Below are 25,516 nucleotides of genomic sequence, written 5' to 3' on the forward strand. Positions count from 1 at the left end.
CAAATCCATTTTCCACATTCACCACAAAGCTGTCAGACAAAGCTCTAGGCCTGTTCCTCCTGTTGCCTGTTGCCACTTCCCACCTCTCTTTACCCTTCTCCCTCCTTAACCTGTCAAGATCTCCCCTGGCCTTATCTAACTCAGCCTGAAGGGCGGCAATTTTCCCCTCCTGTTCTAGTATCTTCCTATCTCTACCACATATTCTACAAAACCACTGATGAGTCTCATTTACTTCCCCTGTTCCCATACCACTACAATCACCCACATGGAAAAAAATTACAGCACCCATCACACCAAAGCCCCAACCTAACAATTCTACAGCAAGTCAAGCACTTTACACTCACATGATAAATGTAATACTTTATTACGAATAAGTCAGTTAAATTATAGATAAACATGAAAATATAGTTCCACAAATTTGACTATGCGTACACAAAAACAACAGCGCGAAGTTTCTGAAACAACAACTTAATCTTTACACTACTTTCCGGAAATGTGAGTTAAATAAGGAAGAGGTACGCTACTGTTAAATTGCTGGAGGGGGGGAAAAAAAATTCTATTGATTTGCTGCAGCAAAAAGTAAAGAGAAAATACGACTGTACGGTCTTTTCACGTTTTCTGCTATATTACATAAAGAAAAATGAAACCTTTAATGGTACACTTAAAAGGCACACTAATACACCTATTTACCATGTAATCAGTACTAAACTATATGTTTTTATAACCTAAAATAACTTATCTTTACGAGAACATCAAAATTTGTGCTAGTCGCCTGGCTGCAGGGCTCCTCATGACCTTTTGCTGTCTTCTGCTATCATAAGAGGTGAACCAATTGTGAGCTACTCCCCATATTCCGCAAAGGTCCAACTTCTGGAGCAATATTTTGTGATCAACACAATCAAATGCCTTAGTTAAATCAAAAAATATGTCTAGTGTTCAAAACCTTTTGTTTAACCCACCCAGTACTTCAAAGAGGAAAGAGAATACAGCATTTTCAATTATCCTTACATACACAGCCTTTTCAATAACTTTAGCAAACACTGATGGCATAGAAATACATCAAAAATGTCTACATTATTCCTTTCTCCCTTTTCATAAAGTGACTTTTACTACTGAGTACTTTAATCGTTCAAGAAACTGACCATTCCTAAAGGAAAAATTACAAATATGATTAAATACAGAGCTAACGTGTGCAGCACAGTACATTAATATTCTACTAGGCACTCCATCATATCCGTGAGAGTCCTTAGACTTCAGTGATTTAATTATTGTCTCAATATCCCCCTTGTCTGTATCACAAAGGAGTATTTCAGGGAAATACGGAAGCGTCCGATCCCACCCGTCTGCTTTGACCCATGACGTCACAAATATGGCGGAAACAAAAACAAACACACACACACTTTCCACAAGAAGCCTAATGACACTAACGGGACAAGCGCGAGAAATGGGGTGTTTTGGGTGGGGGGCAAACTAAATATAAACAAATTTAGACGCCTTGCGTAGCTACAACGTGTAAGTGAAGACAGCCATGCATGAATACCCACCCACCTCCCCAGGGGTCGTAACCCCTGCAACCCATAGAAGATAAAAGATGCTTCAGTAGCTGATTAGTGTTTTTTGTCTTTTTTAAAAAAAAATCTCACGAGATAGAACGAACAGATCAGAAAAGTAAATAAAATAAGATAAAACAGAACTGGAGACAGCCACACTCAAACCAAACTTCGCGCCGTTAGGACGTCACACACGACAACACCCTTACGCCACGGGTCAAAGCCGACGCGTGGGATCGGACGCTTCTGTCGACCCTATTTCAGACAGCAATCTCGGAAAGGCATATGCCAAGAGAGTTATACGATTCCCTGTAGAAACTTAATTTTTATTATTTGCATGCACCTTCAAAAGTGTGAAACATATCTGTCTGTAGCTTAAGTTACCTGAATCATTCTGAGTTATCAAGCGTATACTTCTGACACGATCTCTCTTCTCGTTTATTGATATAATTTTTGCTAAACTCTCCTTATTCTTTAAAATGACATTTTAACAATGCTGAATCACATATCTTGAACCCCACTGATTTATTTCATGATCTGGGTCTGTGTGAAATATAAAACAGGGCAAGAGACCCACAGTTAATAAATGACTCCTTTCTTATTGGCATGCCGAACATAATGCTTTATAACTTGTCACACAGGAAAACATTTTGAACCAATAGTAAATGTGACCTTATGAGCAGGAAGAAAACGTCCTTTTCAGAAAAAGACTGATTTTCTAGATGGTCTGGTAGAGTGATAAGATTGCTCTTTGTGACCTCAGTAATCCTCAAATAGACTTTTTATATCTCGTACAATGAATTTTACCATTCGCACATATCACTGTACCGTTAAAAAGAGGACAAAAGAAAGGGAACCCCAATTCTGACAGGAACTCGTGAACTGAAGTGTGGTTTTAGAGTGGACAGTGGGTAACCATGGGTGAATTCGATTAACTACATCAAAGAATTGTGAATTATTAGCCAATTAATTAAAGAGAAATATGAAACAATGTCGCTGTGATAGGGTCCAGACCGGATAATTTCGAAACATTCAACACAAGAAAAATTTAAAATGACGAAAATTTGCGTAATTTCTTAAACTTAAGATGTGAACAGCAAGTGGTCGTTATCTGCAGTAAAAAACATTACCTTATTTCAAATCAAAATATCTGATTTGTGACTGGATAATAATTTCTACTGTACAATTCCTCTGTCAACCACATAAACCATACACAAACGTAAACAGTACACAAATACCAACGTTTGAATAACATACACCTTGACTCGTTCAACTGTTATCGCCAACTTACTCGGCACGTTATGCACATGTAGTTTAACAGTAACATCTTTAGCATGACTATAACGTCAGAAGAGCTACAGTTCCAAGCGAACCTAGCACTTTATGAAGTTTAGAGATGGACAAATTCTAATAAATTATTCCTTCGTACTAATAAGTAGCGATCTCATTTAGTGTTGTAACGTTTACGGTGTGTTTGCGTACTACTACGATCTTTGATTTACTGTGGTGCGTTGAATTGTTTGTTTATGTTTTTAGTGTTATGGGATGATGCTGCGCCGACTTGTTTCTCGAACTAGACGTTTATTTGCACTTGAACCTGTAGTTAACTTCGCACCTTCATCATATAAAATCTGCAGATATTTCTGTGAAGACCGGAATAATTCTGTTGAAGACTCAAAGAAACAAAGTGAAGAGACTCAGATTTCGGGGGCTTTTGCGGGCAAATACCGCATATTTAGGGATGAGGATTCGCCTATAATTCTAGATGTTCAAGAAGAGAGACTTATTAGTGATGGCGTTGCCCAAGATATTGAAACACACGAAGACTTCGACGAATTCTATGGATTATCTCTTGCTCGTAGGTGATTTATTTTTTAAGTTATTGTTGAGAGGCACTTACAAAATAACTAAAAAAATTAGAACATCGTTTAAGAACCATACATGAAGGAAAACTACACTATGTATATGAATTGACCAACTTATGGCATATACGGCGGATACTATACATCAGGAGAACTACATTTTGTATCTTTACGTAGACGCATTTTCAGTTATCTCTTACGATGTCGTATGACGATATTATATCACTTCATTTCATAAAACAATATTTTTGTCTACCCTTTCAATGCCCGCCCATGCCACTCATTTTAAACTGTCCAGAATGTTATATTTCTGCCCTCATTCTGGCGCAGTCTCTTGATTTTTTTGTTTGAGTTTAGAGTTTCTGACTTCGAAGTTATGTTCTGATGCCGTAAGAAAAGCCTAGATTATCCATTGACTGACGACTTTTGATCTCTGATAGGCTTTCGATTTTGTAGGATGTCGGTTAGTAACAGATATGTACATATTTGCTAGTATTTCATTCGTTACCAAAGTAAAAAATTGGCAAATTTATAACTGTAGAATAGCAATGTACCTGGTAGGTCAAATAGAAAACCACTTTTGTATTTTCATTTATTAGTAGTACGCCTGTCAACTCTTAGCTTGCTGCACCATTCTACTGTATCTAGTACAATGTCTCATAATGGCAAATTTTCTCTCATAGATATATGGATTTAGGTCTTATTTGATTTCTGTAAATCACTTTCCTCCACATCCATGTGCAATCCAAGTCATAACCCCCCATCCCATCCCACCCCACCCTTTGCTTCTCTCCTACTCAAGCTTGTGGACAGTCATCAGTTGGAGGTTAAACTAGAGTCTAATCTCCCTCTTTTTTTGTATTTGTAAGGAAGGTGATTGAAATTCATGTCCAGTCATCCAGATGCAAGTTTTTGTTTTATCCTTTGGCTAAATCTCAAAGTGACTATCTGGGTAGTTATTTAGAATGACCTTGCCTGATTTTATTTCCCATTTTTCCCCAATCTAAATTAAGCTCTGGCTGTGATGACCTCATTTTGTCAATGTAATGTTAAAACACATCCATGTGCATGTCAGAGGGGCTTCCCATTGTACAACATGTTAAAGTTTCTTCTTGTTCCATTCAGATATGGTGTGCTGGAACAATGAATAGTTAAATAACTCTGTGCCGAACTGTATGTACCACATTCCTCGGCTTCATCAACTCACAACTGCTCTGTCACCTTCCAACCTAGAACAAAAAGACCTCAGTCTGTGCTACATATAAGTCTAACAACACAGCTGCTGCCATCAGCTGGAAACCAGGTAGCTGATTGTGTGTGGGGTCCACACAAGGATCTTTGTTTTTGGATTAGGCACATCTCCATCCAATCCAGATAGTGATAGCTGTAGAAGACCTGGAAGAATTAGTGTAAATCCAAAGAAATGCACCCCTCCCCTCCCCTCCCCTCCCCCCCCCCCCTCACCACCTAGATGAGATTATTAAAATCCTAGGGGTTCACTGATGAAGCATTCACTGTGGAGTTCCAGAGATTCAAGCGGCCCTAAAAAGCCTACATAATACTAGATACAGAAAGCTGGTTAAAACCCACAGCTGGCAGCAGTGAGAGTTTTGGGGTAGATTTAACTATTATATAGAAAGGATAGGCTAATGCAAAGGAAGATTAGAGTTTAATGCCTTGTCATCCTGCAGTCATTAGAGACAGAACACAAGCACAGATCACGAAAGGATGAGGAAGAAAACCAGCCATGCCCTTTTCAAAGGAACCATCTTGGCAATTGCCTGGAGCAATTTGGGGAAACCGTGGAAAACCGGAATCAGGATGGCTAGACGGGGTTTGAATTGTCGTCCCCGTAGTGGAGTCCATTGTGCCGACCATTGCGTCACTTCGCTTGGTAGGCCAATAGGAAATGAAGGTGGTGTATTTGTCATAGTAGACAAGAAACTCAAGTGTACTGAGATAGGAACTGAAGCTGCAGCTTAGATTGTTTGGGTAAGGCTCAGTATCAGGAGTGAGCATAAAATTGTAATTGGATCTTTCTGGTGACCACCAGAGTTGCCTCAAAAAACTATCGAGGAAGCCTCAGGGATGATTACAATTTTGTTAGTTGTGGACTTGATGAGGCATCCTGTGAAACATTATGTAATGCCTTCTCTGAAAACTACTTAGAACAATGTCATGCTGGAAATATATTAGATCTAATGACAAAAACTAGACCTCAACTCTATAAAGATTTATTTATTTATTTATCTTTTATTTATCCAAGGATCGTCTTACAATGATATGGGCTTTGTTAAGGTAATAGAGTGCAAATCAGTAGGCCAAAATATACAACACACAGCACACAGCACAGTAACATGTGTTATGAGGATAGGACAGGTGGTCAGTCATGGCCTTCATTAGGTAACCATCACAGTATTTGCATTACTGATCCAGGTAAACCAATGGTCTTGAGAAACAGTTGAAATTGTCAAAACAGAACATAGGTCCAGGGTCTGATGGTCATGTCCCTATCAGATTCTATTCTTAATTTGCAGCCAAGTCAACCCTTCCTTTAACTATAATCAACCATAGATCCCTTGAACAAAAATCTGTAATAGTTGGAAGAAAGCATAGGTCACACCCATCTACCAGAAGGATAGCAGAAATGTTCCACAAAACTGCCACCTAATACCCTTGACATCTATTTGTTGTAGAAGATATTCTGAACTCAAACATAATGAGGTACCTCAAACAGAGTGACCTCGTATGTGAAGTTGTGTGGATTCCAAAAACTGTGATCAAGTGAAACCTATGTGTCATGACATATTGAAAGATATGAAGCAAGACATCCAGGTAGATGCAGTATTTCTTGGCTTCCAAAATTTAAGTGACTTAGTACCACATCTATGTTTATTATTGAAAGTACAATCGTATGGGGTATCAAATGAAATTTGTGACTTGATTGGGGATTTTCTGGTAGGGATAACATAGCAAGTTATATGAGGCTAGTAAAATGAGACATACTGCTTGTTGTGCACTTCACAGTGGTTTGGATGGTATAAATGTTGAAGTAGAGTTAAAAAAGCAGAACAGATCAACAGTACTGAGATCTTCAGTAAACTCGTCATCTGCTCTAGACCTATATAGGTCTAGTGAACAACCATTGCAAGCTGCCATCCACAATAACTGAACACAAACAACATTAAAACTAGAACATACAACCAAAAACATTGTGATTGCCAAGTACTTAACATAATGTTACACTTGACAGGATACACTGACGGTTGAGTAGACTCAGTCAGCTATCCCTGTTACCATTCATGCCATTCTTCTGTGTGTACATTCAATATCTCCTGCTACACATAATCTGAGGCATACTTCATAAATATATGGAGATGGTATATGTTCTTTCGGACATGTCCAACAGAATGCAGCTCTCGAAGAATGAAATTACAGTGAAATCCAGACCATGATCTGCTTACAGGCATTGATAAATATCAACGGGGACAGTTGAAAATGTGTGCCCCCGACCGGGACTCGAACCCGGGATCTCCTGCTTACATGGCAGATGCTCTATCTGACTGAGCCACCGAGGACACGGAAGATAGTGGGACTCCAGGGACTTATCTCAGGTATGCTCCTTGTGAGAGCCACACTTCCAACTTGCAGTCCACACACTACATTTGTAGTGCCCCTACCCACTATACTCATTACTCGCAGAAGTCAATCTACCGACTCCCGTAAGAGTTTGAGCAAATGTGAGTGCATCTGCACTGAAGAAGATCATTGGCCAGTAAACCTTATTTATATATGAATATTTTATCTTTTCTTTCATACATGTCCGAAAGAATGCAGCTCTAGAAGAATGAAATTACAATGAAATCCAAACCATTAGCTGCTTACAGACATTGATAAATATCGACAGGGACACTTGAAAATGTGTGTCCTGACTAGAACTCGAACCTGGGATCTCCTGCTTACATGGTAGAGGCTCTATCTGATTGAGCCACTGAGGATACAGAGTATAGTGCGACCGCATGGACTTATCTGTGGTATACTCCCCGTGAGACCCACATTTCCAATTTACTGTCCACACACTACATTTGTAGTGCCCCTGCCCACTATACTCGTTACTTGCGGAAGTCAGTCTACTGATTCCCGTAAGAGTTTGAGCAAATGTAAGTGCATCTGCACTGTAGGAGATCATTGGCCAGTAAGCCTTATTTATGTATGAAGATGGTATCTGTTTGGATATGTCCAAAAGAACAAATACCATCTTCATATATAAATAAAGCTTACCAGCTAAAAATCTTCTTCAGTGCGGGTGCACTCACATTTGCTCAAACTCTTACAAGAATTGGTAGGTTGACTTCCGCAAGTAATGAGTATAGTGGGCAGGGGCACTACAAATGTAGTGTGTGGACAGTAAGTTGGAAATGTGGGTCTCATGGGGAGCGTACCAGAGATAAGTCCATGCAGTCGCACTATCCTCTGTATCCTCAGTGGCTCAATCAGATAGAGCATCTGCCATGTAAGCAGGAGATCCCCAGTTCAAGTCCCAGTCGGGACACACATTTTCAACTTCCCCATTCATATTTATCAATGCCTGTAAGCAGCTAATGGTCTGGATTTCATTGTAATTTCGTACTTCATAAATATTGTAGAATGGGTTGCACTAGTGCACAAGTGCTTTGCAAGCAGTGTCATTCATGAACTGATTGTATTTTACCAGAATCCTGCCGATGAGCCGAAGTCTGTCACCTACTTCACCTACGACTGATTGTATATGATCATTCTATTTCACATCCCCACAAATTGTGTGATGTGACTTATTCCACTTGTGAATCATGGCCATCATAGTCATACAATACTGTCTTTTTTTGTGAAGTGCACAATTTTACATATCTTAACAACAAAAGCAAACTTCCAATGTCAGCACGACTTTGAAATCTTACCGAGATCAGACAGTATTTCTGTAGATATTTTCAGGAAGTACTTAATTACAGATAGCTGCATTGTCTGCGAGAAGACTAAGGCTACTATTAATATTGGCTGCTGGACCTATAATATAAGCTACACTGTGAACAGAAAGAGTACCCATACACTTTTCTGAAACAATCTTGAAGTTACTTCGTTCCAACTGAGATAATATGCTTCATCTCCCTACCAAGAAATCATCACAAATTTTATTTGGTAGTCCATAAGATCATATTTACAGTATACTTCCATATGATCATAGTTTTGTTAAAAAGCATTGATGAGATACTGAGTCAAATGCTTATCAGTAGTCAAAACTGCTGCATCTATCTGATTGCTTTGACCCATGGCACTCAGGATGTCATCTGAGAAAAACATAAGTTGTGTTTTGAATAAATGATATTTTCGAAGTCCATACTGGATAGCATGAAGGACATTTTCCTGCTTGAGATACCTCATTATGTTTGGGCTCAGAACATGTTCTAAGATTCTATGACTGTTGGATGTCAATAATTTTTTTGCTCCTGTACTGGGGTTCTATGGTACTGTGACACAGGGCTTTTCATGTGTCTCAGAACTACAGACATTTACCTGCAAACAACAAATAATTATGTAATATTAGTCTTTCAAAGTATAATTGAAACTTAATGACTTACCATGTACACAATTGATTTGTGTGTGTGTTTGCATGCTGGTATTTTACACATTATCAAATGGTACAGTGGCTTAAAATTAATGAAAAGGTCTTATTAAAGTTGTTGAACTTAGCTGCTTGAGAAATTCATAACATGTTTCTTACATTTTCTAAGAAAATTGTACTCTCTCCACTAATTCCTGTTCATGTGCTACAGTTGCGTGTGCTTATTATGCCATTTATTTTGTTGCACTCAATATAGTCAAGACCTGCCCAATAATTCTTTCAGAAACGTTATTCATGGTGCTGTCAATCTAAAATCATTAGTTACAACACTGGCTTCATTTGCAAGAAGCATTGACCCTGCTTGTTGCGATGCTATAGTATCAAAATTGTGCCCTGCAGAATTCATTCTCTCTCTCTCTCTCTCTCTCTCTCTCTCTCTCTCTCTCTCCCCAGCCTGTGAACCAGAGATTTCCATACCGTGTTAACAGCACAGGTATATGTCCAATCTGGGGTCAGGAATTCCCAAAGTTTAATGAAGAAGGAAACAAAAATGTTACTAATAATACACATATTGTATGCTGAATCCGGAAGGTTTTTAAGGCAACCAGCTATAGCACATTTTTTTTTGTATCTGTACTCCAGAAACCAAATGAAAAGACCAATGCTTCAAATAAGAGCAGGAACAAAGAATGCTGGAATATCACCTACAGATGCAAATCCACAAATAAGAACTTGATAGTTGATTCACACCCGATTCTGGCAACCAAAGAAGTCCATTAATCAGTAATGGCCAAAAAAGGTATGAATTTAGATAATATTTTCGCAGCTAAATGTTGAGTCTCTCTTGCAAAAGAAGGAGTATGCTGCACCCAAAAATGAAGAAATATGCAGGCACAAGAAGTGGTAGTCTGGGCAGAGATGGGAGAGGGAGGGTATTGGATGGGAGGTTCGAAATGAAAGAGAGAGAGAAACTGAATTTTTATTATATTTTGAAATTATAGGTCACATAAGGGCTTGTCCAGGCTGAACAGTGAGGTGTCTTCCTGTTGGGTGAAGGTAAAATACAGGAATAGGAAGGACAGAGAAGATTGTTCATGTCAAGTTTCACTGGTGGCCAGTCATGGAGTGCAGAGACAGATGTGTTCAGTGGGAAACCATTTGCTCGGTCTGAAAGCTGGATCACAAGAGAGCGTCTTTGTGGTCTGCTGCTCCCCAGGATGAGGTCAGCAACCACAATGTGACTCCTTTGTCACATGTCCCTGTTGGTCATCTGGATGGCATGTGGCACCAGTTTATTCAGCAGAATACTGGGAAGTGTGTCCTGTCAGCAACCCTTGCTGCTTGTGTCCTGAAAGACAGGGTGGCTTGGCAATATGCCACTGTTGGAACTGTTGTGGACTGGCAAGACAGCCAATCCACAGTGACGGGTAGCCGAAAGGCACGCGTTTAGCTCACGCAGGCTGGCATGAGGTCTGCAACAGGTCAAGGTCTTATAGTAGCAAAAATAGTACATGATTTCTGGAATACTTAACTTTAATCCATAATTGGTGAACATCGGTCTGACAGTACATGCATCACAAGATAAATAGCAATTGATAATGGCGCCTTGCTAGGTCGTAGCAAATGACGTAGCTGAAGGCTATGCTAACTATTGTCTCGGCAAATGAAAGCGTAATTTGTCAGTGAACCATCGCTAGTAAAGTCGGCTGTACAACTGGGGCGAGTGCTAGGAAGTCTCTCTAGACCTGCCGTGTGGCGGCGCTCGGTCTGCAATCACTGACAGGGGCGACACGCGGGTCCGACGTATACTAACGGACCGCGGCCGATTTAAAGGCTACCACCTAGCAAGTGTGGTGTCTGGCGGTGACACCACAGGAACAAATATTGGTAGCTTTGTCGAAGCTCCAAATGTGAAAGTAAATTTAGATGGTCAATAAAATATTAATTGATTACTTCCAGTAACCCAGACTGGCTAAGTGTCCTGTACATAAAAGACAAGGAAATGGATACCAAACCATAAGAACAGAATACACCAATAACTTGTGGAGAAGTGTAGGCTTTCCCAGCGCAATAAGTCATAGTGTGCCTGTGCTTGTACACTTTACTAAAGTTTTTGGCCCACATACTATAGGTATTTTGTGCCCTGTTTAGGGGTGATGATTCTGATGTCTTAGTGGTGTTTGCAATTGGCAGCCAGTTGGAATGCCAAAATGTCGTGTCAGCTGATTTTATGATGCATGTGCAAATCCGACAGATGTACCAACTACTGGAATAGTTTATGGACATATTAGTAACAGAACCATCTACCCTTTCTGCTCCATCCCCTCTCATACAGTGTCACCTCCACGCCAAAGAGAAAAGGGGAAAGAGATACATCTGAAATGCAGCCTGTCTGTAGAGATTACAAACTCCATAGGGAGGATGACCCTCAGTGGTGAAAGGATGAAGTGTGGAGTCACTCAACTACAAGCAATAAATGTATTGGTGCACATTGCTTGAGCAACAACAGTGTGCAATTTCGATTTACATGATCACATAGTCAAATCTCACAGGCGTCATTCAACAGCTCCTCCCACCTTTTATTATTATTATTATTAATTGGAGATGTTAACAGACTTTGTGTGTTATTGATTTCCTCAGACATTTGTTCTTGGGGAAGAGATATTGAGGATTTGCTTTCTCCCAGAAGAACTGTGTCTTCTAAACACATGTAAAATGAGGCCATTTACCACTTCTGTGTGGTTGTTCTCCGCCATAGATCTCTCCGCTTTTGCAGAGGTTTGATTATGTGAAACTGTCAATGTGTTCACTGAACACATCGTATTTTAATCAAGTTGACTGGGACAACATTATCTGAAAGAAGACGTGTAAAATGAATACTTAGCATGGTGACCTGGATTTTATACTGTCTACTGATCGTGATAAAATTTTACAATAGCTGCCAGGAGCGGGTGGACCACATGATTGAAGAGGTCATCCAAAAAGCTATTGATCCATCCACATCAAAAATTTGCTGATTGTTTTAGGAGACAGACTGTTCCTAGACAGAGCCATGATTATCCGACTGCATTGAGGGATCGGCAGATTTCACTGTGAAGGCTCAGAATCATTTTGTGTACAGAAAATGTAGCACTGATTGAGTCAGAAAGAGCTACACACACACACACACACACACACACACACACACTCACTATCTGAAGTATCCAGAAACCCTTTGTAATGTGAAATTAACCACTATATGTCATGAGAGGTGGATCCACCATCATAAAAGGATGTGGGGAGTATTGTGTTATTAGTAGAGAAGCAGTAACAGCAGTAGAGGCTAGTCAGGAGCACTCTGTGACTTCAAATGTGGTCTTGTCATTGGGTGTCACTTGACTATCAGATTCATTAGGGTCATTTCAAATCTTTTCAAGCTCCACTAGTCAACTGTTGGTGATGTAATTATGAACTGCAAACACAAAGTAACGAAGACATCTAAACTGAGACCAGGTGGACCTCATTTACAGAAGGACAGCGACCACTGAGCATTGCAGAGGGTGAATCTAAATTCTCACATGAAATCTGTGTAGGGAATTACTCGTGAGTTCCAAACTGCTATCAGCAGTCCGACTAACACAATAACTGTGCATATGGAATTAAAGAATGGGGCACAGTGGTCAAGCAGCTCCTCATAAGCCACACATGCCTGTAGTCAGTCGTAACCAGTGCTTGAGATGATGTAAAGGATGATGCAACTGGACTGTGGACAGCTGGAAATGAGCGATTTGGAGTAATGAATGATGTTATACCCTGCATCAATCTGATGGAAGGGTTTGGCCTTGGCAAATGCCTGGAGAGTGTTACCTGCTAACATGTGTAGTGCCTACAGTGAAGTACAGAGGGGCTGTTGTTACAGTATGGAGGTGTTGGTCATGGTTAGATTATGGTTCCCTTATTGCACTTCAAAAAATGCTAAGTGAGCTGTGTGCTGCATACAGTACAGGAACGATTTGGAGACAATGATTTTTAGTACTAGCATGACAGTGTCACTGCCGTAAAGCAGTGTCTTTAAGGCAATGGCTTGTGGACAATAACATTGCTGAAGTGGACTGGCTTGGCCAGAGTTCTGACCTGCACCCTAGGAAACTCCTTTGGGGCTAGTTAGAATGTTGAATTCGCTCCAGAACACAGCGTTCATCAACACTATCTTCTCTGGTTTTGACTTTTGAGGAAGAATGGGTTTCCATTCTTCCATAGACATTTAGACACCTTATTGAAAGTGTCTCCAGCAGAGTTCAAGGAATCATAAACTCAAAGGGTCGCCACACTCCATATTACCGGTAATGTCGACTAATAGGTGTCGGAGTACATAGGTTATTGTGAGTTTTGTCGGAAAGGTAACAAATCACTATACCTATCAACATTGGGAAGAGCAAGAATGGGTCATGGCATAAGCTGTTTTTCTGAATAAACTGTTGTGTATCATCAACCAAAGTATGGGAGTACACAAAGACTTCTGGAAGAGAACAATTATATCCACTCAGCTCCCTTGCCTCTGCAACAGAGGTTGTAGCCCAAGAAATAGTGAAAAATTTCTACAAAATTAACAGCTCAACCAGAGTCCTACATGTTTTGCTAGTGTCGTGAAGCTGTGATAAGGAACAGCCTGAATTTTACCTTGAATGTACAGAGTTGTACAACTGATTTGTCACAATGTGTGACGTGGAACCAGCTCTGTCAGCACACTATTTCATTTGGACTAAACAAGATTCACTAGAGTATGCTGCAGAATCTCAGACTACAACAAAAAATAGCTTCCTATGTTTTATTTAATGCAGTTTGGACTGATGGCCACTACTCAACATGTGGAGGGCGGTAGTTCTATTACACCTCCTACAACTGGAGGAGGACAGTACTCTCCTTGGCAGCTGTTGTAACATTTCCTTGACATCTCACATGATAAAGCCTGAACTGACTTGCCAGTTGTGTTCTTCTGTGGCTCCTAGAGTCCAGGAAGCTATTTAGCTGCTCCCAGTGTGGGTTTAGGAGACACTACTCGACATTTGATAACACCACCCTGCCAATATCAGGAGTCATCCTCCACAAACAACACAATGTAGGAGTCATCCTCCACAAACAACACATTGTAGAAGTCATCCTCAATTTTAAGAAAGACTTTTGATACTATTGTGGAATTTAGGACCACCTATTGTGCAAACAACTGTTTTTTTAAATGTCCAAACACACAACACCTTTGTGCCATTCTCGGACAGTATTTATACAATTTGGAAAATGCACACTTGTTTTAGGTAATAATTATTTGTAAGAAAGTAGACCTAAAAACGGTTTGTCTGACAAAATTATTACCTTCTGTTCTAGGATGTTGTTTTTGAGGGACCCTCTTTACTTTATTGGATATGGATAGCTTGCCATCTGCAACTGAATGATGTTATTGTGATTTTGTTGGTGATGTAACACATTAATTCATCTGTAAACTTAAGCTGGTTGTACAAAAATATTTCATAATTATATTTTGCTGTAAGTAATGCTGCTACTTACAGTGAAATATTTTTGTACAACAAAATTGCACTTATTGATAAAGTGATCTGTTACATGACCAACCAAACTCACAGTAAAATCATTTAGCTGCAGATGGCAAGTTACTGGCAAATAGTAAAGATGTTCCCAAATAAACCAACATTCTAGAAAATAAGGTAATAATCTCTTCAGACACTGTTTTCAGGCCTTATTTCATTAGAATAATTATTACCTAAAACAGAACTGTATAAAGATACCCATTGATGATGGAACAAGGATATGAAACATGTTTGGCCATTTAAGAAGAACAGTTGGATGCGTTATAGGAATGCCTGAATTTCCATTAATGCTAAAGCTTCAAACCCAAACAATTATTACTATGATAGTGCTTAGAGCAGAACATTTTCCAACAACTTCGTGAGTGGGTTATGTGGACACTTTCTCCCTTCTAATATGATACTACATATTTTCATTATAAAAACAGTGGATGTCTGCCAGGCCACTTATTACAAGCAAATAGTGCACCTTGAATTTGTCATTCAAAGTCTCCACTGAGACTATGATTTCCTGAAATTAGGTGCGCCAGAGCTACTATTTCTCCAAGCCACTCAGATCAGCTTTTTGTTATCTTTTGAAACTTTGCAACATTGTTGGCAAATCTTATCCCCTCCTCAACCCATTTTCATGCCTTATGCATCATATCCTGTGACTACTTGTGTAGTAAAACACATCCTATACACACTCCCAGCACAGCTTTCTCCTGTTATTGGTAAAACCACTGTTGGGGTAACCAATGTTATACCCTGCTGGCTTCCAGCAACTGTTTATTTTTCTGTGTTGAAATGACAGGAAGTTTGAATGATAAAAGAGGAAATCTGTATTGATCAGACACAGTGCCTTGTCATGTGCTATGACATTATAATATTGATGGTATTCTGTCATGAATCTTTCACTTCATGATGAACTGTGTGCTGTGGCCATGCCTTTTCTCTGCAGTATATTTTCTTTCAGTTGTGCTATAGTCTGATTCATGAATGATTATGCTTTGATCAGATAAAGGCACAGACGAGTATTGCTGTGTTGCTGGTTCCAAGCACGAGTTGTGGTACACACATACACATGTTTTGCACTTTTGAAGAAAGTGTGTATACTGCAAATTATGTCTCTCGCTTGCTTATGTAGATTTTGTCACTTACCACTGCCATCAGCGTTGACAACTTGCAACAAATGGAGTAGAAATTCACGTTCAATCCTCTACGATCACGTTTAATGCTCACATCGGCTACGACATTTACAGTAGAGGTCTCAGAACACTACTGAACATTCATTGGCTATTAGAGAATGTGTGATGTAGGTAAACAGAACAAGCTTAAACTCGACTATCATTGTTTCTGACTACAACTATAGTCCAGCAAGGTATGCAGGAGAGCTTCTGTGAAGTTTTAGAAAGTGTGATGGAGATTCTGGCAGATACGAAATTTTGAGTGAAGATGTGTTGTACCTTGATATTTCAGTCAGTAAGGCCAGTTCTCACAAAAAAAATGAAAAGAAAAAAAGAGAGAGAGAGCTCCAGGTTTGAGTCCCAGTTCAGTACAGAGTTTCTATGTGACAAATTGTTTCATTCATGACATACGTGTATGCTTCGTTGCATAATTGAATTACTATAAAACAAATACTAACAAAGAGATAGAGGGGCTGGCCAGTACTTACCTCAGCTCAGTACAGCCGATAGATACACATAAAACAGAACTGAAAATTTACATTCCTAGCTTTCGGAACTTTGTTCCTCCCTGATGAAGGAACAAAGTTCCGAAAGCTAGGAATGTAAATTTTCAGTTCAGTTTTATGTGTATCTATCGGCTGTACTGAGCTGAGGTAAGTACTGGCCAGCCCCTCTATCTCTTTGTTAGTATTTGTTTCACATCTTATATGAGATTTTCCATTAATCATTTAGATTACTATAAAACAACAGTAGCCTTAATTACAGCAAGAAACATTAGGACCAGGCGTCTACATCACAGTTATTGTGAAATTGAGTGCTAGTCTTGACCAAGTAATAAATTACTTTCAGTCACTGAGTTGGATTTAGAATGAAGAGGATCAAGTACTTCTAGTTGGGGCAACAGGCAACAGTTGGTTCCTAACCCAGATGATATAGTTGTTGAAACGTTCAAAGAAAACTTGAGTATCATCTCAGAAATGTACCCCACTCATAGAATTATAGTTAATGGTGATATCTGTTGTGTTCCGCATAGTCAGCGCGTACACAACTTTCCCACTAGAGCGCGCCCCGCTAAGCACAACAGCGCAGGCGCAGCGCTCGTCCGTCTCCGCACTACGAGATGGCGCTGCCTTAGAGACGGACCAAATTCTGCTTCTGCCGATCCGCATATTAATATGTAACGCAGCCAATGAGATTTCCGCTAACATAGAACCTTTTCTCCTCGCGGATCACACTCGCGTAGTGATACCTGAATGCGCGAGGTATTATAACGAGTGTACAGACCTCCGATTAGTGAGTCTGCATTTGTCTGCACCAGTCTGCATTAGTCTGTACCAGTCTGTAGTCAAGTTTCAGTCTGCACCTAAGAAGATTATCATACTCCTGTACATAGCCATGAAGATAAATGTATAGACACTTTGTCAAGTATCAGAGATATGTGAGAATAAGATTAACGTACCAAGACCAAAGGAACTTCAGATTGTCAATTGTAAATAGCGTTCATAATCAAGTTACGTAATGTTTATGCATGTTATTATTTTAATAAATGTATGTGAAAATTAATCAAGTTCTGTTTAAAGTTCGTCACCATCAATCTGCTACTTTAAGTGTGCAAGTGGCATTTCTATTGTCTGACCTAACGACAGAAGATAAACATGCCACGATAAGACCATGAGACATATTGCTGACACTCGCCTACTTCGTTAGAGCGACAAGTCAAATAATCTGATGGTGTGTGTACCGAAGGTCTTACAGTACGCACACCACAATATCAATCTACCCTCAAAATGCTGGGGAAGCTACATGTTCAGAGCTGATAGTAGGCATAAAACAACATTCGAAATTGTATTAAATGCTTCCTACAAAAATTATTTAATTAGTTTAGAAACCCACTCAAATTGTAAACGGTTGCAAAACTTACTTGACCTCTTAGCAAGCAGCAAATAATCCTGAGCAATTGAGGAGTACCATGACAGATAATTTATATTATATATAAATTACTAAGAGACAGGACTAATCCCCCCTATATTACACAAAATAGGTCAGGACACTGTTGCAGATGCAACAAAAAAAGCATGCCAAATTTAATATAACACAAAACTCCCAAGATTGATGAAGTTTTACAGAAGCTCAAAATTTAGTATGGATTTCAATGCAAGATGCTTTTAATAGTTGTCTCAAAACAATTCTGTCCCAAAACCCGAAAGAAAATCCATAGCAATTCTGGTCATATGTAAAGTACACAAACTGCAAGGCACAATCAATACCTTCACTGCACAGTAGTGATGTTAATGTCGCCAGTGACAATGCCACTAAAGTAGAGTTACTAAATAAGGTTTTTCGAAATTCCTTCCCCAAAGAAGGTGAAGTAAGTATTCCAAAATTCAAATCAAGAACTGCTGTTAACATGAGTGACTTAGAAGTAGGTATCCCTGGTGTAGCGAAGCAACTCAGATCACTTCCAGTCCACACTGTATACCAATTACATTCCTCTCAGAGGATGCTGATATAATATCTCCCTACTAGCTGCTCATTTGAGAAAACAAAAAAGATCAATGTCTAAAGACTGGAAAGTTGCACAGGTCATGCCAACACCCAAGAAAGGGAAGAGGCGTAATCTGATGAAATGCAGACTAAAATCACTGATGTCAGTTTGCTGTAGAATTTTGGAACATATGCTATGTTCAAACATTATGAATTGCCTCAGATGAGCATGGATCCAGGAAATATCTTGCTTGTGCAACACAACTAGCTCTTTATTCTCATGAAGTAACGACTGCTATCAACAGCGGATCTCAAATTGATTCCAAATTTCTAGATTTCCATAAGGCTTTTGATACCATTCCCCATAAGCAACTTCTAATTAAACTGCATGCCTGTGGAGTATCAACTCAGCTGTGTACCTGGATTTATTATTTCCTCTCAGAAAGGTCACAGTTCATAGCAACTGACATAGAGTCAGTGGGTGGGGTGAAATATTGTTCAGATGATCAATATTCATGCCAGTATCCTTGGTTATGTTCTAAATATATGTGCTGTGTCTTACCATGTTTGTCTAAAGGTATAGTTAATGGCAATATGTTCATCAAATCATCATTAATTTGAGCATTCTAGTGCTGTTTGAGAGTGCTGGTACCTGGTTTCTTGTGTCTGCCTCTCTTGCTATCATAAACAAAACAAACACCACATGTTGATAGAGTAATCATATTGCTCCATACTCAACATATATTTTCAGCTCACAAAGGAAAGATAAACGGGACCAACTAAATAGGCTAATACTTTTTGACGCAACTAAACCGTGTCTCATATCTCGCAACATACAATGCCACTTTGTATTATTTTGTGTTAGATAGTTAGTATTTTCTTGGTCAGTGGATATGTAAATGAGAATTCAGAGACATTAATTACTTACAAGGTTTCTACAACCTGTACGTCTGCGAAGTTCTTCTATGTATAACACTGGACATTTGCAAAGCTATACTTGTTTTAATTTATCCTGTGTTTATGATACATTGAATTTAATTCTAACAGTCAAAAATCCAGGATGGAATAATAACAGTATTATGGGAAAAAAATAGATTATTAGTCACCATACAGCAGAGATGCTAAGTCCCATATAGGCACAGCAGAAAGACTGTCAAACAAGTAAGCTTTTCACCAAAAAGGCCTAAACTGTAGTAGGACCTAAGAATCAGAAATAATTTTCAGGCAGAGACACTGTTTTCCATGAACTGAAACAAAAAAATGTAAAAATTACAGTTAGTTGAGGAAGCAAAGACATTGATGTGAAAGTTACATATGTTGTTGCAACAGTAATGCTGCACTAAATTAACACAGTAGTATGCTTGTATCTTCTGCATATGGCAGACAGTTGCATTTATGTGAGTAATACAGCAGTTAATATTGTAAGAGCAAGAGAAGACAGCCAAAATAGTGAACTTTGTTGTGTAGAATTTATGTTACATACTATGATGGATCTTTCTCTAATGAGCTTCTCACTGGTGAGTTGTTAAACTCAAGACTTATGTGATGAAGAATGATGGAGTGACCAGCTCTATCTTCTTATCTGAATCCAATAGGATATGGTAAATAATCTATTTGCAGCGTGATCAACTTTCTAAGAAGAATGACACTCATTTCTCATGGAGCTCATAGAGACCATTAAAAGCAAGAAACATTCCTGCATGTTCTGTTTTGTGATCACAGTCTATTTTGAAGTTACTTGTGCTGTAGCAAACTAATACACCTTTTTGTATGTTGTTTGTCTTCATTTTGCTTAAGTTTCATCACCATGACATCCAATACTTTGGGTTTGTATTGTTGTGTAATTGCTACATACTCCACTTCTTTCTGTACCATGCATAGGCTAATGAATGGATGATGAGTATCATTTTTTTATTTTGTTTGTGAATATCACTGTTGTTTTTTAAACTGTAGTTGAATGTCGGCATTGAATTTAATAAAGAAACAAGCTTTGTGAAATTGTTGTCAATCTGCCCTGTTGCCGAGAGATCTGTCTTCAAAAGCTCTGAAAGTGGACTCCAGAGACTTTAATTACCCAACAACTGATTGGGAGAGTTACAATTTTGTAAGTAGTAGGTGTGACAAGATATCATGTGAAAAAATAATTAATACTTTGTCTGGAAACTACAGAGAACACATAGTTCAAAAATCCACTCATGGTGGAGATGTGTTAGATGTAAAGGCAACAAATGGACTTAATTCATTTGAGGATATACATGTTGAAACTAGTATCAGTTACCATGAAGAAGCTGCAGCAATAATGATTAGTAAAGTACTAAAAGCAAGTATAACAAGTTGAAAGATTTAAATGTTTAGTAGATTAGATGAAGAAACAGTATCATCTGTAATCTAAGAGAGTTGCTCAGATTGTCTTCTAAATCATTTATGTAAGTAAAAGAAAGCAATTATTAATTATTATTGTCATTATTAATATTAATATTCATTTCTTCCCATACTAACTCACAGGAACTATCTGCTTCAATTTCGCTACGAGATAAACTATTTCAAACAGCCAAAGACACACCACCACCATTTGTATTTAATTTATCATTATGAAACACCATTAGGCCCTTTTTTTAAATTTTGGCTGAACTTATCTCAGGCTTTCACCAGCTTTCAGTATCTGTAATGATTTGAGCTTCAGTGGTTTCTATTAGGGCTTGGAGCTCTGATTCTTTCCCAACACAGCTACAACAGTTTACTACCATAATACCTATGATTAGTAGGTCTGCCCTCATCTGTGAGTGACCTAGACTGAAGCCCTTTTTGTTCTTTCCTGACACCCTCAAATTAAAGAATCACCCAGTACATTCCAAAAACTACCCCTGCTACCCATGTAGCTGCCTCCTGTGTGTAATGGACCCTTGACCTATTAAGCGAAACCCAATGCCCCTACAACCAGAGGTGCAAGTCAAGGAATCTGCAGCCTTCGTCGTCACAGGACTGTGTGAGCCTCTGATTCAGCCCCTCCACGTGGCTCTATATCAAAAGTCTGCAATTGGTCCTGTCAACAATGCTACAGGTGGCCTTTTGCAAGTGAGACTGGTAGTCTTTATATCTTCAGTTACACACACAAAACCAGAGAGAATCTCTTCTGATCCAAAGCAATACACGCCATTAGTACCAAAATGAGCCACTACCTGCATTTGGCTGCACCCTGTGCTCTTCATGACACATCTGGGATAACTTTCCCCTGTATGCACACAGAGTGCACAGCAGATTTCTTCCACTCCTTGGGAGCCATATCCCTAAGATGTCCTATTATGTGCCTAGCATTGGAGCTCCCAATTACCAGTCATCCCACCCTCTGTGAATGCACAGATCTTGCAGGTCAAGAGACTTCTTATGAAACAGGACATAAGACTGCATCTGGCTCAGGATCTTTATCAGCCACAGCTGGCCCCTGAAATCTGTCTATCAGACACACTGTGGAGGCCATTCAATCAGCCTGCCAGAAAGTCTTGCTGCCTGTCACACCTCAGAACGGGTTCCCACTCAACCATGGATGAGGAAACTTCAGTTGCAGGCAGTAAGTGGGGTTACCACAGTAGTGGTTAATGGGGGGGGGGGGGGGGGGGGACATGGAACATGCTGGACATTCCCTGGATCTCCACATCCAGCTCCCCACAGTGGTGCCTGTTGGGAACAGACTCAAGTTGTGTGACCGAATCCGGCACCACCTGGAGCTGTGTGTGAAGGCTCACCAACTCAGCGTGTATCTGAACACAGAAATTCCAGTCCCTACCCTTACTGAAGATGGCAGGACTGTACACTCATAGTAATTAAAATGCTAGACTGCACCTGCTAAGCACACAAACATGCAAGAAATTTACAAATTAAACTACTAAACACCCAGGTAAATGAAAATAAGTTGCCTCTCTTGAAACTCATGCAAATAATTCACAAATGAATGATGTTCTCTCCTGTGGCGCTGCTGAGACAAGAGCTGTCGCCTTTTTGTATACAGTATAGATGGAGAGGTGCTGAATTAAACACATTTTATTGTCAGAGGGGCAGAGTATGAACCATTAAATGACTGCTGTAGTAGAATCTTGTTGAAAAATATCTCACAAAACCTAAAGAAATTCCATTTATGTGTACTGGCTACAGGCACTAAACTTAGTGTTCAGATACTTACGGATGACACATGAACTGAAGTTAATGGTAGCAAAGCGAAACCCTATATATTGAGCTTCATTTTCAACTGTTTCTTTACAAAGGAAGTTACAGGAGTGCAGCTCCTGGTTAATTGTTGCACTGATGCAGTGATGGGGGACACAGATATTAGCACCAGTGGGATTGAGAAACAGCTGAAATAGGTAAAATTAGACAAGCCCCAAGGGCCTGATGGAATCCATATCACTTTCCGTAAGTGAGTTAGACCCTCTTGTAATTGACCACAGACTGTACTCAGTAGTTGGAAGGAAACACAGGACACACTCATCTACAAGTTAGTTACATATTCCATGGATCATTTTGCGCACCAGATCGTAATGATGTGGAACAAAACATTTTACATTCACAGTGCAAATTAATTTGTACATGTGATTACATTCTGAACATTTCTAAGCTTTTTAAATATAAAAGTATATAAAGAAGAAGATATACAGATGTGAATTAGTAATTCCTACCCACCACCTTTTACACTTTACAGTAACAGAAATTCTTTTGTAGAATAGAAGAAGTTCTCAATGAGGAACTTTCTCTGTTTGTTTTGAAATTGTACTTTGCTGTCTGTCAGACATTTTATATCACTGGGTAAGTGATTAAAAATTTTTGTTGCAGCATTGTGCATCAATTTTGTGCTAAATACTACGTTATGTGGAGTAATGAATGTCATTTTTCCTTCTGGTATTGTAAGCATGTACATCCTTGTTCCTTTTGAACTGTAGTGGATTATTTACAACAAACTTCATGAGGGAATAGATATACTGTGAAGCAGTAGTCAGAATGCCCAACTCTTCAAACAGATGTCTACCAGAGGATTGTGGGTGATCACCACATATTATTCTTACAGCATTTTTTTGCACAATGAATACTTTCTTTCTTAAATATCAGTTAAACCAGAACATTACTCCATATGACATTAATGAATGAAAACATGCAAAATATGTCAACTTACTGATTTGTCTCTCCCCAGGATTTGCGATGATTCTAAGTGCAAACAATGCTGAACTAAATTATTTTTGGAGTTACAAAATTTGCTTTTTCCGATTTCAGCTCTCATCAATATGGATACCTAAGAATTCTGAAGCTTCCACCCTATTTATTATTTCCTCACTGTGTATTACACTTACCATTGGTATAGTACCCCTAGATGTGCAGAACTGGGTATGTTGTGTCTTTTTAAAATTGAGGGTGAGACTATTCACAGAAAACCAGTCAATGATACTTTTAAGAACTTTGTTTACCATTTCTTCTGTTTTTGCATGTATGCTTGGAGTGATTACAATACTAGTCTCTTCTTCAAAAAGAACTAATTCTGCTTGTTGTACGAGGGTTATTCCAAAAGTAAGGTCCGATTCGCCGTAACTATTGAAATTTGGCGCCAATGACAAAACACGCATGCGCGCCGACTCCTGGCAAGCCTTGCGCGTCAAACGCCGCCATTCGCTTTGTTACTGTTGCTGAGTGTAGTTCACAGTGTCACTTTACAATGTTTAAGACAATTGATCAGCCCGCCGATTGTGAAGTAAGGGCAGTGATACGGTTTTTGTCTGCAAGAAACAATTCAGCGGCGGAAATCCATCGGCAGATTACTGAAGTGTACGGTCCTAACATAATGAGCGACAGTAAAGTGCGCAAGTGGGTGCGAGCTTGTAATGAAGGACGGGATAATGTGCACGATGAACCATGGTGTGGCCGACCATCAGTGATTTCAGACGATTTGGTCAATGCGGTTGACAAAAAAATTCGTGAAGATCGCCGATTCACTATTACAGACGTAGACATGCATTTTCCGAATGTGAGTAGAACAACTTTGTACAGAATTGTGTCTGAACATTTGAAGTTTCACAAATTGTGTGCCCGTTGGGTTCCCAGGCTGCTTACTGAGCCCCAACGAATGAAAAGAATGGCTTTTGCTCTTGATTTTTTGGAACGATATCATAAGGAAGGTGACAGTCTTTTAGACAATGTTGTCACAGGGGATGAGACATGGGTTTCTCACATCACTCCAGAGTCTAAACGTCAGTCAATGCAATGGCGTCACACGTCATCGCCAGTCAAGGTCAAGGCAAAGCAGACAATCTCAACACGTAAGGTTATGGCGACTGTGTTCTGGGATAGACGTGGAGTACTGTTAGTCGACTTTATGGAGAGAGGAACAACGATTAATAAAGCCGCCTACTGCGCTACCCTGACTAAACTTCGACGTGCAATCCAGAATAAGCGACGTGGTCTTTTGTCGTCTGGAATCTTGTTGTTGCATGACAATGCCAGACCCCACACTGCAAATGAAACGCAAGCTCTGATCAAGAAATTTGGATGGGAACAGATGGACCATCCTCCTTACAGTCCGGACCTGGCGCCAAGTGATTTCCACCTGTTCCGTTACTTAAAGGAGTTTCTCGGCGGCAAGCGCTTCGACACAGATGATGAAGTGAAAGAAGCAGTTAAGGACTGGTTATCGTCACAGGCGGCCGATTTCTATAACATGGGCATTCAAAAGCTTGTTGAACGATGTGACAAATGTTTAAATAAGTATGGAAGTTATGTAGAAAAATAGATAAAGATGTAAGGAATGTAAATAAAACAATTGTTTTGAAAAAACATTTTAGTTTTGATTTTTTTTTATAACCGGACCTTACTTTTGGAATAACCCTCGTATATTAGACAGAGGATCATTTTCATATATCAGGAACAATAGTGGACCTAAGATTGAGCCTTGAGGAATCCCATATGTGACTTCATCCCAGTCAGAGTTATGTCCCTGAATTGTATTGATTGAATTACTAAGTACAACTTTCTGCGTTCTTTTGGTTCGATATGATATTATCCATTGGTTGACCATTCCATCAGTCCCAATAAAACTTCAATTTATCTAGGAGAATACTGTTATTGATACAGTCAAATGTCTTAGGTAGGTTGCAGAAAACACCAACTGGTGCCATTTTATTATTTGATGTCTGTAAAATCTGGTGAGTGAACATGTAAAAGACATTCTCAGTAGAGCAACACTTCTGAAACCCAGACTGTGATTTGCTATGGATCTTATTGTTACTAAGGTGAGATATTATTC

General features: G+C 39.3%; 2 protein-coding genes across 2 annotated transcripts in view; one reads left to right on the plus strand and one right to left on the minus strand.

The window, feature by feature from the left end:
• The window catches only part of LOC126484477 (DNA methyltransferase 1-associated protein 1), a 70,081-nt gene extending 67,272 nt beyond the window's left edge, over positions 1-2,809 (minus strand). The window contains exon 1 of the mRNA XM_050108004.1: positions 2,681-2,809. The gene's annotated coding sequence lies outside the window, so the exon portion shown is untranslated. The remainder of the gene's footprint in view (positions 1-2,680) is intronic.
• A 238-nt stretch (positions 2,810-3,047) lies between these two features.
• LOC126483842 (uncharacterized) overlaps positions 3,048-25,516 on the plus strand; it is a 30,374-nt gene continuing 7,905 nt past the window's right edge. The window contains exon 1 of the mRNA XM_050107054.1: positions 3,048-3,408. Within this exon, the coding sequence (XP_049963011.1) occupies positions 3,096-3,408 (313 nt within the window). The 5' untranslated portion in view covers positions 3,048-3,095. The remainder of the gene's footprint in view (positions 3,409-25,516) is intronic.

The sequence above is a fragment of the Schistocerca serialis genome, chromosome 6 (assembly GCF_023864345.2).
Source record: "Schistocerca serialis cubense isolate TAMUIC-IGC-003099 chromosome 6, iqSchSeri2.2, whole genome shotgun sequence".
NCBI classification, from domain to species: Eukaryota; Metazoa; Arthropoda; class Insecta; order Orthoptera; family Acrididae; genus Schistocerca; species Schistocerca serialis.